This window comes from Macaca fascicularis, chromosome 1 (assembly GCF_037993035.2).
Source record: "Macaca fascicularis isolate 582-1 chromosome 1, T2T-MFA8v1.1".
Classification (NCBI taxonomy): Eukaryota; Metazoa; Chordata; class Mammalia; order Primates; family Cercopithecidae; genus Macaca; species Macaca fascicularis.
The window spans coordinates 122956633-122971291 of record NC_088375.1 but is presented as its reverse complement, the minus strand read 5'-3'; the positions used below and the strand labels follow the sequence as shown (position 1 = coordinate 122971291).

The window sequence follows — 14659 nt, the reverse complement described above, 5'->3', positions numbered from 1 at the left end:
AGAAACACCAGGACGATCCCAGAGTCCTGCAGAGAGGGTGGAGACAGCAGTTGCTGGCTAGTCTAGGCAGAGAAGGCAAAGCCCACCCTATTGTTGGCCATGTCATAGACAGAGTAATATTCCTTGAGGAAGACATCCCCCAGAATCCAGAGGGGCTGCCCACTGCGGGAGGGGCAGTTAGGTGGCCTCAATTCCAGCCTGCAGTAGCCATTGTTCTGAAGAGACAAAGGACATGAAGATACAACCAGCTGTACTGTAGAGCCCTTTCCCCACAGGGACTCCCCACCTTATATTACATGACACCTGTAGGGGGCCCTGAATTCCTGTTCAGCCTCAGCCTGATCCCTGGTGCCCCACTCACATCATAGGTGCCCAGATGTGAGCTGAGACATGGAACACCTGTTTGGGCCACCGAATCCCAGTACCCAGGAAGCCAGGAGTGAATACATACATTGAAGACATAGGCAGAGGGAGGCAGAGGAAACTGGGCCCCGCCGATGATGAAGGTGATGGTGGGCATGCTCTGTATGTAGCTGCAGTGGACCACAAACTGAGAGGGGGAAGAGGCAAAGCTGAGGCGCTCCAGGGGACTAGGAGCCCAGGTAAAAGGCCCAAGGCCCACTTTGTTCCCGTGACTTCCCTGTAAGACTTTCCCCTCGACCTTCCAGTAAAGGCTGTTTCAGAGCATGGAATGCCTGGCCTTCCCAGGAATAACTCTGACCAGGCCCGCTTGCTGTCTTCGGTCCTCTCCTTAAATACATCTCAGCTTTTGGATTTTGGTTGTATTGATATGGTCATAAAGAATGAGGCTTATTCTAGAACAGAGTCTCTAGCCTCAGAAAGTGAAAATTACAGAGAAAAGGCATGGGCACACACTTGTGGAAGCCTACTCTCCCACACACTCATATCCACATTTGTGTGCACACGTCTGTGTACTCACCATAGCATATGCACACATGTATGCATGCACGTGCACAGATGTGCACACACACACACAACTTGAGAAACCAAGGTTTAGTCTGGGAATAGATTCTTGCATGTGAGGAGAAGCAAACAACAGATATGAGTACAAAGCGGGCAGGTGTGGGGAGAGAAGGCTACTCAGAGTGAAATCCAAAGATGTATTCCTATGGGAGAAAGAAACCAAAAGGAATGGAGAAATGTGTTGACTCTAATATTTCAGAGCAGTCAAATGATAGTGGCCAGAAAGCTGAAATTTGCCCCCAGGACCTACAGTGAATTCATAGCGCCTCCTGACAACCATTCACCCCATACTCAATCAGTCTGAGGAGAGATGGTGTTACTCCCTCCCCTTCCCCTTCCTTGCATTGAAGATTCATGACAGAAATGTCATGCTGTGTCCCCACCCATCTCTCCTACCAAAGCCTCAGGTCCCATTCTACCCTTCCTCCTCTCTGTTGTGAACTCCTTGCACTCAGGCGCCTGTGTTGAGTCTGTCTGGGTGTGCAGAAAAGCCCTTGGCTTCTGATTACTCACATCACCATTCTGAGCCTGCTGGGCTCCTGTTGCCTGCAGGAAGGAGCCCATGTACTGCTGGGGAACTGCCAGCAGGAAGGTCCCGGTAACCACAATGGCCTGGCAACCCTCAGAGCACAAGCCAGTGGCCTGGTTACCGACGGCAAATCTGAGGGGGACACCAGGACAAAGAGAATCAAGTGCCTCTACTGAAAACATGAGCCATGTCATCCCTTGTCCCCCAACCCAGCAGCTCTGATGTTCTTCCTCTTCCAGGCAGCCAAGCCACTCCTATTACACATCTGCCCATGAAATGCTTCAGCGCATTTGTGATTATTGGAGTCGCATCCTCAGTCTTGATCTGATGCCCACTCCAGCTCTGACTGAAAGCTCTAGGAAGACAGAGCCTGTGTCTTATCTTCTTTCTTCTACCTATTTGGGGTCCAGCACATAGTGCCAAACACAGTCAGGGCTTGTAATCAATAAATAGCTGCATTTTGAGCACCTACTATGTGTAAGACACTCTTTCAGGGTTTATGGTGATACAAGGAGTGGGTAATTTGTGCTTACTGTTTTAAGGAGCTTATTCTAATAGAGACAAAACAACACAATTAATCAAGCCATGACTAACACTGTAAGGCAGTAGCTGATAAACCCTGTAATGTGGTACATAGCATCTTACATGATTCAGTCTCTGATTCCTTGTCTTGCTTTTTTCTACTGCTCTACCCTTCCTCTTCATCCCACATAGATGTGTTGAGATCTGTCTATGAGCCAGGTGTCATGCAAGGCACTTGGAAATACAATGGTAAACAAGACATACACCACAGTCTAGTGGAGAGCCCAGACACTTAACAAAAACACACAAATGATGTCTAATTGCAGCCCTGATAGGTGCACGTTGAAATGTGCCTGAGAAAAGAGGACTTGATCTAGTTTGGAAAGCCAGAACAAGGATTTTTCTGAGGAAGTGATAAAGGTTGAGTAGAATTGGGCTATATGAAAAGACACCTCTATTCCATGTACAGATAATCTGCCAAGCTCTTACCTCTTTCTACTCTTGTAGGTTGGGCTGTTTCCCCACTGCCTTGCCCAATGACTAGGACATGTTAATTGTGACAGCAGCACAGGTAAGCATTATAGGATCAAAAGAGAGAGAAATCACTGTGCTCTGGGCCCCTGGAAGGATTTTTAGGAGAAGATACAAATTAATCTGGGCTTTGAGGAATGCCTACAATTCAAGTAAGCACTCCAGGTGGCATGATTAAAAGAACAAAAGCAAGAAAATCATGGCCAGCTGCAAGGACTTGTTGAAGTCTGTGCTAAATATCATGAAGCACTGAGAGGCTGTATTGATAGGTGGAGCCGAGACTTTGTATGGTCTTAAATACAGATCAAAGGAGTTTTGTCTTCAATTGGCATGTGATAGAGAATTCTTGGCTGTAGAAATAACTGATTTGAGCACAAGCTTATCTGATCCCAATGCAGATCAGATAAGCTTGTGCTCAAATTTTGGCCTTATATAATGCGTGACTTTGGACAAGTTACTTAGCCCTCTGAGCCTTGATTTCTTTATAGAATGAAACATATTGCTGACCTCCTTATAGTGCTCTTGTGGAAATTATATACAATAATGTATTCAAAGTACTTAGGCTGGGCACGGTGGCTCACACCTATAATCCCAGTACTTTGGGAGGCCAAGATGGATGGATCACTTGAGGTCAGGAGTCTGAGACCAGCCTGACCAACATGGTGAAAGCCCATCTCTACTAAAATTACAAAAAATTAGCTGGGCATGGTGGTGGGCACCTGTAATCCCAGCTACTCAGGAGGCTGAGGCAAGGGAATCGTTTGGACCCCAGAGACAGAGGTTGCAGTGAGCCGAGATCATGCCACTGCCCTCCAGCCTGGGCGACAGAGTGACACTCTGTCTCAAATAAATAAATAAAAAATATACTTAGCATAGTACCTGGCATATATAAAAACATCAATGACAGCTATTACTTTCACTAATGATAGAAGTGGTAAAGATTATGCTGATGGAAATCATCAAGCTTCCAAGATAGAAACATAGATTCACAGTGCCTAGGAATGACCAACCTGCCAGCATGCTGAGGCTCAGTACCCAGTTCAAAAGTCTAGCGCCAGACACCAGTGTCTTCTGAGCTCCAGGACCACCTCAGCCCGGGGCTGGTGATTCTATTTAAGAAACCTGTGTGATGTGGAGGAACAGGAAATGTTGTTAAGCTGGGGGAACACCCTGCGAGTGTCCACAATCTACAGGAGGTGCCCTCTCTACTAACTCCTCGATGGCAATCTGCCAGTACAGTTCCCGGGTGACAGGGGTTCAGATTATCTGACCAGAATAAAGTTGGGGGTCCACACCTCCAAGGATGAGCTCTCCACCATACTGGCGGGTTGGTTGGCTAGGGAGAGATGTAGAAGAACGTGAGTGTCCACACACAGTCAGTGAGGCCGTTCTCTCGTCTCTCTCCTTCCCGCACTCCCTCAGACACAGGGGTGCCGCAGATGAGGGGACGCTGTCCTCTGAGCTGCTCTCAGACTTGGCCTGCTGAGGCACAGGAGGAGGCTTCTCAGAGTAACACCAAACTACTAGACACGATGCCCATAAAGAAGATGGGAATAGAAACCAGGCACCCAAAAATGAACCAGAAAAGGATCGCAGAGAAACCCTCCCTGGGAAGAAGTGAGAACAACAGGAAACGGTTTTGGGGACAACTAGAACGGAGCCTAAGAGAGCCCGCGAGTGCACTCTGAGAGGCATGCTCCCATCATGGTCAGGTCATTAACTAGACAATACTGAAAGGACTTTGGCCTTTTGTGCTCCTTATGCTGGCCAGTCGTAGAAGAAAGACAGGTGAACTTCAGGTACTTTGAGGATCATGTGTTTGGGAAAGAAGGAATAAGGGATAAAGTTTGGCACAAAAGTTCAGTGCCAAGTGGAGCAAGAAAAGTACTGGATTTGTGATCAAGATATTTGAGTTTGAGTCTTGGCTTCATACCTACCATGAGTGACCTTGATCAATTCTAACAATCTGTTTGAGCCTCCATTTGCTCCCTGGCAAGATGGGGCTAATATGAGGATTTTTGAGATGGCATTTGAAGTAACTGCTAGGAGAACACTTTATAAAGCCAGACGTAGTATTATGATTATTCCTCCATTATAGTTCTCTTTACTAGTAATGCTCATGTGGCTTGTTCTTTAGTGCTATCACAGCAGTCTCCAGATTTCCTAAATAAACCCTGAGGGACAGTTACTCCATTTTATGAAAAGTCATCATGTAGCTTATAGCTAATATAATTTAAAATTCTTTTTTTTTTTCCCGAGACGGAGTCTCACTCTGTCACCCAGGCTGGAGTACAGTGGTGCGATCTCGGCTCACTGCAAGCTCCACCTCCCAGGTTCACGCCATTCTTCTGCCTCACCCTCCTGAATAGCAGGGACTATGGGTGCCTGCCACCAAGACCGGCTAATTTTTTTGTATTTTTAGTATAGATGGAGTTTCACCATGTTAGCCAGGATGGTCTCAATCTCCTGACCTCGTGATTTGCCCACCTTGGCCTCCCAAAGTGCTGGAATTACAGGCATGAGACACCTCACCTGGCCTAATTGAAAGTTCTTAAAGTGTATTTAAAATAAGATTTTTCCCAAATTTTCTGAAATACGGGAATTTTATATAGCAAGTTATACTCATTGTGTCAGAACACCTTATAACCTGGACCCCATCTGATCTTGGGTTGCCTAGAATCCCCATGGACCTTCAATTTCTGAGCCCTTCACAGGACGAAGGTTCTCACTGGGTGAAGTAGAAGCTGAAGTCAGGCTGAGTGATCTGGCCCTGCTGCAGCATCCCCTGCATCACTGTCGGGGAATTCCCCACTGCCATGCTTGGGTAGGCCATTCCCAGGATCCCGTCAAAATCTGAATAGTAGAACGGGTCACTGAGCTCATTCTCACTCAGGCCAAACTCCTGGTTATTGACGATGATGTTCTGAACCTATGGCAAGCCGACAGTATAGCTTGACAATTCAGGTGCACAAATCGTACGGCTTCCCAGACTTATGTGCACAGGGTATGGAATCCAGAAACCCTCCTAGAGAGGGAACATCAGCTTCTTTCATGCAGAACCCAACCACAAGGGTGGGAGTGGAGGGTGAAAGAGCAGCCTTTCCAATCATGTGTGTCTTGGAAAAAAGAGTGTGGATGTTGGAGAAGTGGAAGAAGTTTTTTCTGGAGTTATAGTTTCTACTTCCATAGACAGTGAAAGAATTGAATGGTTGCATACTGAACAATCTATGTGCAAGAATGATTAGAGGAATTGTAGGTGTTTGAACTAAAGAAATAAGAAAATAGTAAAAAGGCTTGTCTTCAAATATGCAAAGTGCAACTGGGTGGAAGAGGGAGTAGACCTATCTGTGTGTTTCCAGGGGGCAGAGTTAGGACCACACAGCAAAGTTGCAAGAAGACACAACAACTTTAGCACAACATAAAGGCTTCCTGCAGTCAGGACTGCTATGGAAGCAATTTACATCTTGGGACGAAGGCTGAATTAGATAGGCTTTGTGTTCTTTCCAACACTCAGCTTCTGGGAAGCTTGGACCTAATTAGTAAGCATGGATTTCTCTAATAAGGTGTAAGACTCTCGAAAATGGGAGCCAAACCACAGACCCTCAGAGGCTATGAAAACACTCCTTACAGTCACAGTGTCATAGCCCAGGAACACACTCAGGTTGCCACTCCCATAGGACAGTGTATAGGTTTGTCCATTGTTTCTGAAGGTGGAGGACAGGCTGGGGTTGAACCTGTTGTGATTGGCTGTAGAAAGACAGAATGGAATATTAATTTCATTTGCAGTTTTCCAAAACACATGAAGGCTACTTATCCTTGATGGATTGGGCTCATCAGACCAAGGCTGGGATAGGGCATCACCCTAGATCTTTTCTTGTAGACAAACTGTGCTAGTCCTAGAAAAGTCTATGACACACATTGCCCAAATTCCTTCCAGCTGACCATTCTCTGAGGGAAAGATTGCCTCAGACTTGCCAGGAATACTCGGCCACAAGAGGGAGCTGGGAGGAAGGAAAGGAAGCCTTAGTCGGTTTCTGCTCTCTGTCTCCAAAAAAGTCAGCACTTCTGGAAAGTGGTGCTGAAGTGATAGACTGAGGGCAATTTCTAGATGTTCCAAACAGAAGGAGGATACGTGATGGATATGCACAAAGAACTCTGGACTTAGAATGATACGCCTGTACTCAAATCCCAGCTCTGCCCCTCTATCTGCTCCCCTCATGGTGTGGATACTCACAGCAGGCTTGGCTCTGGCAGTAGATGGAGGGCACCCAGAGATTGGAGGAGCCCGTGTCAAAGAGGACTAGGAAATTTTGGGGTGGGGTCCCAATGCTGATCTCCCCAAAGTAGAAAGACTGCAAAAGAAAGGTTTATCACCTTCATTAAGCAACCAAGCCTTGTCTTAAGAATGGACAAGCAGTTAACCCACAGGAAGCCACACTCTGCCCAAATCATTTTCTTGGGGGAATGAGAGGCTTATCCCACAAGTTCTCCTTCCCATCTGGAGTTAGTTCCTTTCAAGATTCTACTTTTTGTCCCTAATTGAAAGCCTTTGGCTAGCCAAGACTTAATATGGCAAGACAATATCCTCTTCCAAAAGTGTTTTCTACTTTTACAATAAGCTGGTATCTTCACTACACTGGAGTGCCCAGAATTGAGGAAACAATCACTTTTTCTCTTTTTCCAGTGTCCAGACACACACACACACACACACACACACACACACCACTCCTCTCCCCTTCCCTTTCAATGTTAGATACTTCTACCACCATTTTCCTCCCTCCCGGTCACACACTGGCAGAGGGTGCTAGGCAGCTGGAGAAGAGATAGCATGAAGAGAAAGAAGAGCTTTTCACTGGAAGGTAGTTTAAGCTCTAAGTTAACTTGGGCCAGTCATGTCACTTACCTGCCTCTAGTTTCTTCATCTATAAAATGTGGGAGTTGAAATAGAAGATCCCTAATGTGGCTTCCAGCTCAGACATGTAACATAACATCTCACTAATGACAGTCCACAGGACAAGAGAATGTCAAGATGCCCTGATGAGAGACATTCAGACATTTGCTTGAGAACATTCAGACATTTGCTCTGGGGACTATGCGTCTTTCCAAAGAGAGAGAGATGCAGTATCTGAGCCACTGGAGCTTTTGTCTGACAGTCTCACATGTATTTTCCTTCTTTCCCCTGCAGCTCATTGCCAGGACTTCCTTTGGATCTCTCAGTTGACTTGAACATTTCTACCATGAATCTCAACCTTATAAATGAGGCTTTAGCAGGATGGGCCAGCAATGAGAAGAAAGGAGGAAAGAAAAGGAATTACTATACTGTTAGATGGTACCAACTCATAGCTTGTTCTGATTCTTTCCATAGAAAGGTGAGGCTTTGGTTTAGTAACTAGTCAAAAATTACAGCTAATGAGCAGTATAAGTGAATGTCTAAGAATGGTGGTTATGCAAGGATTATGGACACTCCCTGCCCCATCACTCACATGTAGTTGGTGATGGGCTCATAAGCAACAGCACCATTATTGAAACGATACTTGGCAATTGGATCAGCCTTTGGGTGGTCCCTCAGAAACGTTTCCAGTATACCCTGCTCCTCCATTGTCTGTTGGATAGACTTGCCTGATTATAAATCATGCTACTATAAAGACACATGCACACGTATGTTTATTGCAGCACTACTCACAATAGCAAAGACTTGAAATCAGCGCAAATGTCCATCAGTGATAGACTGGATTAAGAAAATGTGGCACGTATACACCATGGAATACTATGCAGCCATAAAAAAGGATGAGTTCATGTCCTTTGCAGGGACATGGATGAAGCTGGAAACCATCATTCTCAGCAAACTATCACAAGGACAGAAAATCAAACATCGCATGTTCTTACTCATAGGTTGGAATTGAACAATTAGATCACTTGGACACAGGGTGGGGAACATCACACACTGGGGCCTACTAGGGGGTAGGAGGCTGGGGAAGGGATAGAATTAGGAGAAATACCTAACATAAACGACGAGTTGATGGGTGCAGCAAACCAACATGGCACATGTATACCTATGTATCAAACCTGCACGTTGTGCACATGTACCCTAGAACTTAAAGTATAATGAAAATAATTTCTATGGAAAAGTATGTTAATTGCTTTTCTCATCTTTCCTAGATTTTTCCTGCCTGCATATAAAAACTTAACGCTGAAAACTGCTGCCACCTGGTGGCAATATTCCTAATTTACAAAAACAGAGTTTTGAAAGGTTGAAAAGCGTCACAATCCAAGTCAGATGTGAAAATAGCTCCTAACATCTTCTCCACAGCTCTTTCCTAGGTGAAGACAACATGTACCTGTTCATTTGTCTTGTCTGAGACTGCTCTTTCCCCACCCATGTCAAAGCAGCCTAAACATCACCTTTCCAGCTGTTCTTAAGATTTCCCCCATCTCACATCCATGCCTCTGACCTCTCAATCCTTTAACACGACAGTGTTCGTCCCTTTAACACTCCAGAAAACTTTCTAAGTGCTCTCTTCCTACATTTGGACAGTCTTCTTTGCAGCATGATGTTACTAGATAAGCTCTCTGAGTGTTTCCTCAGCCTAAGATGAAAGAATGTATGTAAAGTGCAGAGCAGCCTCTGAGTTCTCCGGGATACGTCATTCCTCTCATCATTTTTAAAGACTTGTGGGAGCCTGGTTCTGGAAATATCACACACTGTACTCAGCACAGTGGCTTCTATGTAATAGGTACCCAAGAAATAAGTATGGAATGAGCCAACTCTATAGATGGGGCTTCAAACTGTCCTGTTAAAATACACATATTTTGCCAGTTCAGGTTCATTACAGAGCTCCTAGTAGGTTGGTGCAAAAGTCATTGTGTTTTCTGCCATTACTTTTAATATTATCATGCCTGTAGTTTAGCTTTTCCTGTTAGCTAGGAATGGAATGATGAGACCAGACACATTTTAAATGAGAATGGAAAGAGGTAGGCACAATGTCCTAGGCAACTGATGATACTAGGAAGAGCAACATGAAGCTTCACACAGGGTCCTGGGGAAAACAGGCACAGAACATAGATGTTTTCTTTCTCAAAATTAGTAGAAGTCTAATGAGAAAGACTCATTTGCTCTGTGTTCAATATTAGACTACTGATGATGTAACCTTACCAAAACCTTCTAAATGTAGAGCGAATTCTCTCATAGTGAATTCTCTTACAGTGTTTTCTTGGTGCTTAGAAAACAAAGACTTATCACGGGAAAGTGTCCGCCTCAAACGTGTGTCTTCCCTTCAAGATTCGAAGCTACACAGGGCAGGAGGCCATAGAGTTGAGCTGGAAACTTATGATGAAAGATGAACCCCCTTAAGTCTTTCAAAACTTAAGAAGAGATAGATATCCACCAACTGTCCAACAAAATCCCAGAGAAGTCATTCCAGAGCAACAGGGACAAATCAAAAGTAGATGAATATTTCAAAAGCTGCAACTCAACCCTGACCCGGCTCAATCCTTAAATAGATTGGAATTAGCTGGCTTTCACTCTGTCTGCATAACAGAAGAAAAAGACCTTTTTAATGAGAGAAAAAAATAAAAGGTAGATGATGATATTGGGAAGATCAACATGGAGCTTCACATGGGGTCCTAGGGAAAATGGGTGCAGAATGTAGACATTGTCTTTCTCAAAATGAGGAGAAGCCCAATGAAGCCCTTGCTATGTTTTCAGTATTAGACTACATTAATTCCAGGGTGTTCACAACTCAACTGACATATTCTCTTCACTTCTTTCCTGAATTATTTAGTTTCTCCTGCTCTGCTCTGCCCTGCCCTTGGCTCTTCCACAGGACCTGACTGTAACCAGTGTTCCTGGAAGTCTGTGTTTGAACTGCAGAAACTAATTACACCAGAGTGTTCCCACTCCAGCTGCAGGTTGTTGGGAGGCTGAGAAAATGTGAAATTCTACACCAAGGACTATGTTTCCATGGGCTCTGCCAGCCTCTCATCAAACCTTTTTTTTTTTGAGATGTAGTTTCACTCTTGTTGCCCAGGCTGGAGTGCATGTAACCAAAACAGCATTGCACTGGTACAGAAACAGGCACACAGACCAATGGAACAGAGCAGAGAGCCCAGAAATAAGAATGCACACCTATGCCCTTTAACAAAGCTGACAAAACAAAGGAGAAATGACTCCCTATTCAATAAAAGGTAATAGAAGAACTGGCTAGCCATATGCAGAAGATTGAAACTGGACCCCTTCCTTACACCATATACAAAAATCAACTGAAAATGGATTAAAGACTTAAACATAAAACCAAAAACTAAAAAACTCTGGAAGACCTAGGCAATACTATCCTGGACAGAGGAATGGGCAAAGATTTCATGACAAAGATGCCAAAAACAATCACAACAAAAGGAAAAGTTGACAAATGGGATCTAATTAAACTTAGGAGCTTCTGCACAGCAAAGGAAACTATCAACAGAGTAAACAGACAACTTAGAGAATGGGAGAAAATATTTACAAACGAGGCATCTCACAAAGGTCTAATACCCAGCATCTATAAGGAACTTAAACAAATCTACAAGAGAAAAACAACCCCATCAAAAAGTGGGCAAAGGACATGAACAGACACTTTTCAAAAGAACACATACATGTGGCCAGTAAGCATATGAAAAAAAACTTCAACATCACTGGTCATCAGAGAAATGCAAATCAAAACCAGAATGAGATACCATCTCACACCAGTCAGAATGACTATTATTGAAAAGTCAAAAAATAACAGATGCTGGCAAGGTTGCAAAGAAAAGGGAACACTTAGACACTGTTAATGGGAGTGTACATTAGTTCAACCAATGTGGAAAACAGTGTGGCTATTCCTCAAAGAGCTAAAAGCAGAACCACCATTCAACCCAGCAATCCCATTACTGGGTATATACCCAGAGGAATAGAAATCACTCTACCATAAAGACACATGTGGCCAGGTGCGGCGGCTCTCAGCTGTAATCCCAGCACTTTGAGACCAGCCTGGGCAACATGGTCAATACCCGTCTCTACAAAAAATACAAAAATTAGGCAGATGTGGTGGTGCATGCCTATGGTCCCAGTTACCAGCAAAGCTGAGATGGGAGGATCACCTGAGCCTGGGGAGGTTGAGGCTGCAGTGAGCCATGATTGTGCCACTGCACTCCAGCCTGGGCAACAGAGTGACACCCTGTCTCAAAAAAAAAAAAAAAAAAAAAAGGATACAGCACATGTGCAGATGAATATTCATTGCAGCACTATTCACAATAGCAAAGACATGGAATCAACCTAAATGCCCATCAATGACAAATTGGATAAAGAAAATGTGGTATATACACACCATGGAATATTATGCAGCCATAAAAAAAACAACAAGATCATGTATTTTGTGGGAGCATGGATGGAGCTGGAGGCTATTATCCTTAGCTAACTAATGCAGGAACAGATAAAGAAATACCACATGTTCTCACTTATAAGTGGGAGCTAAGTGATGAGAACTCATAAACACAAAGAAGGAAAAAACAGAAACTGAGGTTTTCTTGAGGGTGGAGGGTGGGAGAAGTGGGAGGAGGGGAAAATGATAACTATTGGGTATTGGGCTTAATACCTGGGTGATGAAATAATCTACAACAAACCCTTGTGACACAAGTTTACCTTTTTTAACCTTTTTTGAAGGTTAAAAAAAAAAAAAGAATTGCTAATGTATACACCAGTAAGAAATAAATTCACTAACTAGAGTACAGCATTTATATATAGTTCCTTTTGTCTCTACCCTTTTCATATAAATTCAAAATCCTATTTTCCAAAGTTAAAATTACCAAGGTTAGTACTTTTCTTTCCTGACCTCTTCATTGCAGTTATATTGTTGTTAAGTAGAGTTCATTTGTTACTGCTCGTATTCCATTTTCAGTTGCCCCCACCACCACATTTTCATTGAGAGGATGAATTTTTGCATTGTATTAGATAAGAGCACTGTTTGCAATTGTTGTTAGGATACTTAAGTATGAGAAGAATAATTAATATGTATGTGTGTACGTTGCATACCCCCAGAGTGATCCTTACAGCTGTAAACATTGCCCAACTCGGTACTCATTCTAACCCCCTCCAGTATGCTTTCCTGTGATATAGGCTAGCAAGCTAAACCTAGAATTCCCAGATTCCCTGAAGTAAAGGTTTCATCTGTGACTTAGGTTCTGCTAAGCAAATGTGCCTATAGGAAACTTAGGTGAATTATAGAATAAAGGTAATGAATGTATAGGGGAGACCAGGTCTTCTGGGAAAGCAGAGGTAGAGATTCTAGTATCTAGTCTCCAACATCACGGATGCTGAGCTGCAGGCAGTGATAGCAGTGGGATTACTGCTAGAATAGTTCCAAGGTATTCTCCATGGATCTGACATTTCTGCACATCTTGGACTATCTTTTCAAGGATATTCGAATAGCAAATAGCCTGGAGAACTGCAGATAAATCTCTATCTCTGGGCAAGGAAGAAGAGGGGAAAAATGAGCTGGTCATCAGCAGCCTTATATATAACATCATAGTTTCCTAATCTTGGGGTTTCTCTCTTGAAATGCACCCACTGAATGTGCAGGCACAGCTTGGTCCTCATTGCATCTCCCTTGTAGCTTGTGGAACTGGGAAAAAAATTTGATCTGGTTTTTGCTATTAATAATAAATTCCCTTGTCTCTGACCCACAGGTCTTGTTTTTTATAGTGTGCATACACACACGGCAAAAGGCTAGGTTGTTAGGTTGCAAGTAGGGTAAAATCTGAGACCTCTAACAGTATGTCTTAAAAAGTGAGTCATCCATATCTCCTGGACATGTTATTTCCAGATGTATAGTATCCCATCCTGGTTTCCTGATCCTCCCAGAAACTCTAATACCATCTAATGTCTTTTTTCTTAAATTAACTTTAGTGGATTCCATTATCTGCAACTAACAGCTATCATAAATAGAGGCAAGAATCTTGACCACCCATTGATCTATGCTTTGGATTAGAGGATAAAGACAGAAGACTCAATCAATGTATAGCTAAGAGAGAAGTTCAAGGAAGCTTATAAATAAGAAAAAAACACAGATAAATTAGGAACTGGAAGGAAAGTTGCCCTTGAATAAAGTGCATGCAGAAGATGGGGCAGAAAAACAACTCACAGATTCATCAGAAATATTTATTTATTTATTTATTTATTTTGAGACAGGGTCTTGCTTTGTCACCCAGGCTGGAGTGCAGTGACACCATCGTGGTTCAATGCAGCTTCAATCTCCAGGGCTCAGGTGATCCTCCCACCTCAGCCTCCCAAGTAGCTGAGACTACAGACATGAGCCATCATGCCCAGCTAATTTTTTTGTAGAGGCAAAAGGGTTTCATATATGACCTAGGTTCTGTTAAGCAAATGGCCATGTGCTTTCACATGCTTTAATGGCAGGTGCCTGATCCTAGGGACATGTTAATTTCAGACTCCAGATTAAAGACTTGGAGGCTACACTTCCAAAAGAAAAAGTAACATAATGATAGGTACGACACCCACTCTGTGTAGTGCTAGCTCATAGAATTGGAGGGCTAGAAATTGATCCAGTGGCTATAGCAACTTATGAGGGACAGTCATGCCTAGGAAAATGTTCCCTGGGTGGATTAAAGGTTTAATGTGTGAGAACTGGTGTTTCTAGAGGAGACCAAGCAGAAGTGTGAAGGTAATACTATAAGAAAATAATTTTTAAAGTACCTTTTTTATACGTTTTCCTCAAACACTTCTTGAGGAAAGAATAGATGGGGTTGTTTTTTCAGGGAAAACAAGAATTTTACCAAGGAGAGACTATAATTGGATGACTCAACTTCCCCCTCCCCATCTCAGCTCCCCTTGAGGGTGGCGGAAACTGTTCTAGAAGAGGCTCTGCCTCCAACCAATAGTGAAGGGAGCAGTTGTTCATAACAAAGAAGGAAGCACATAATCCACACAGGATAGCATCATTGTAGACTAGACACAAACTCCATCTTTCCAAAAATAGCAGTGGGGAAAATGACCTTGAAAGGGAGAAGCCAACAACTGAGTTGCAGAGTTCAATTCAAGAAAAGAATCTCAGAGAACTCGGTGGG

At 43.5% G+C, this 14659-nt stretch overlaps 1 protein-coding gene across 1 annotated transcript; it reads right to left on the bottom strand.

Moving 5' to 3' along the window:
* Positions 1-9753, bottom strand: LOC135971470 (pepsin B-like). Its single transcript, XM_065547048.1, is given in 9 exon segments — positions 1-215; positions 452-550; positions 1498-1645; positions 3780-3902; positions 5296-5495; positions 6195-6313; positions 6801-6918; positions 8046-8185; positions 9720-9753. Coding segments are annotated over 9 exon segments (1134 nt in total). The 3' UTR covers positions 1-62.
* Between the last annotated feature and the right edge of the window lie 4906 nt (positions 9754-14659).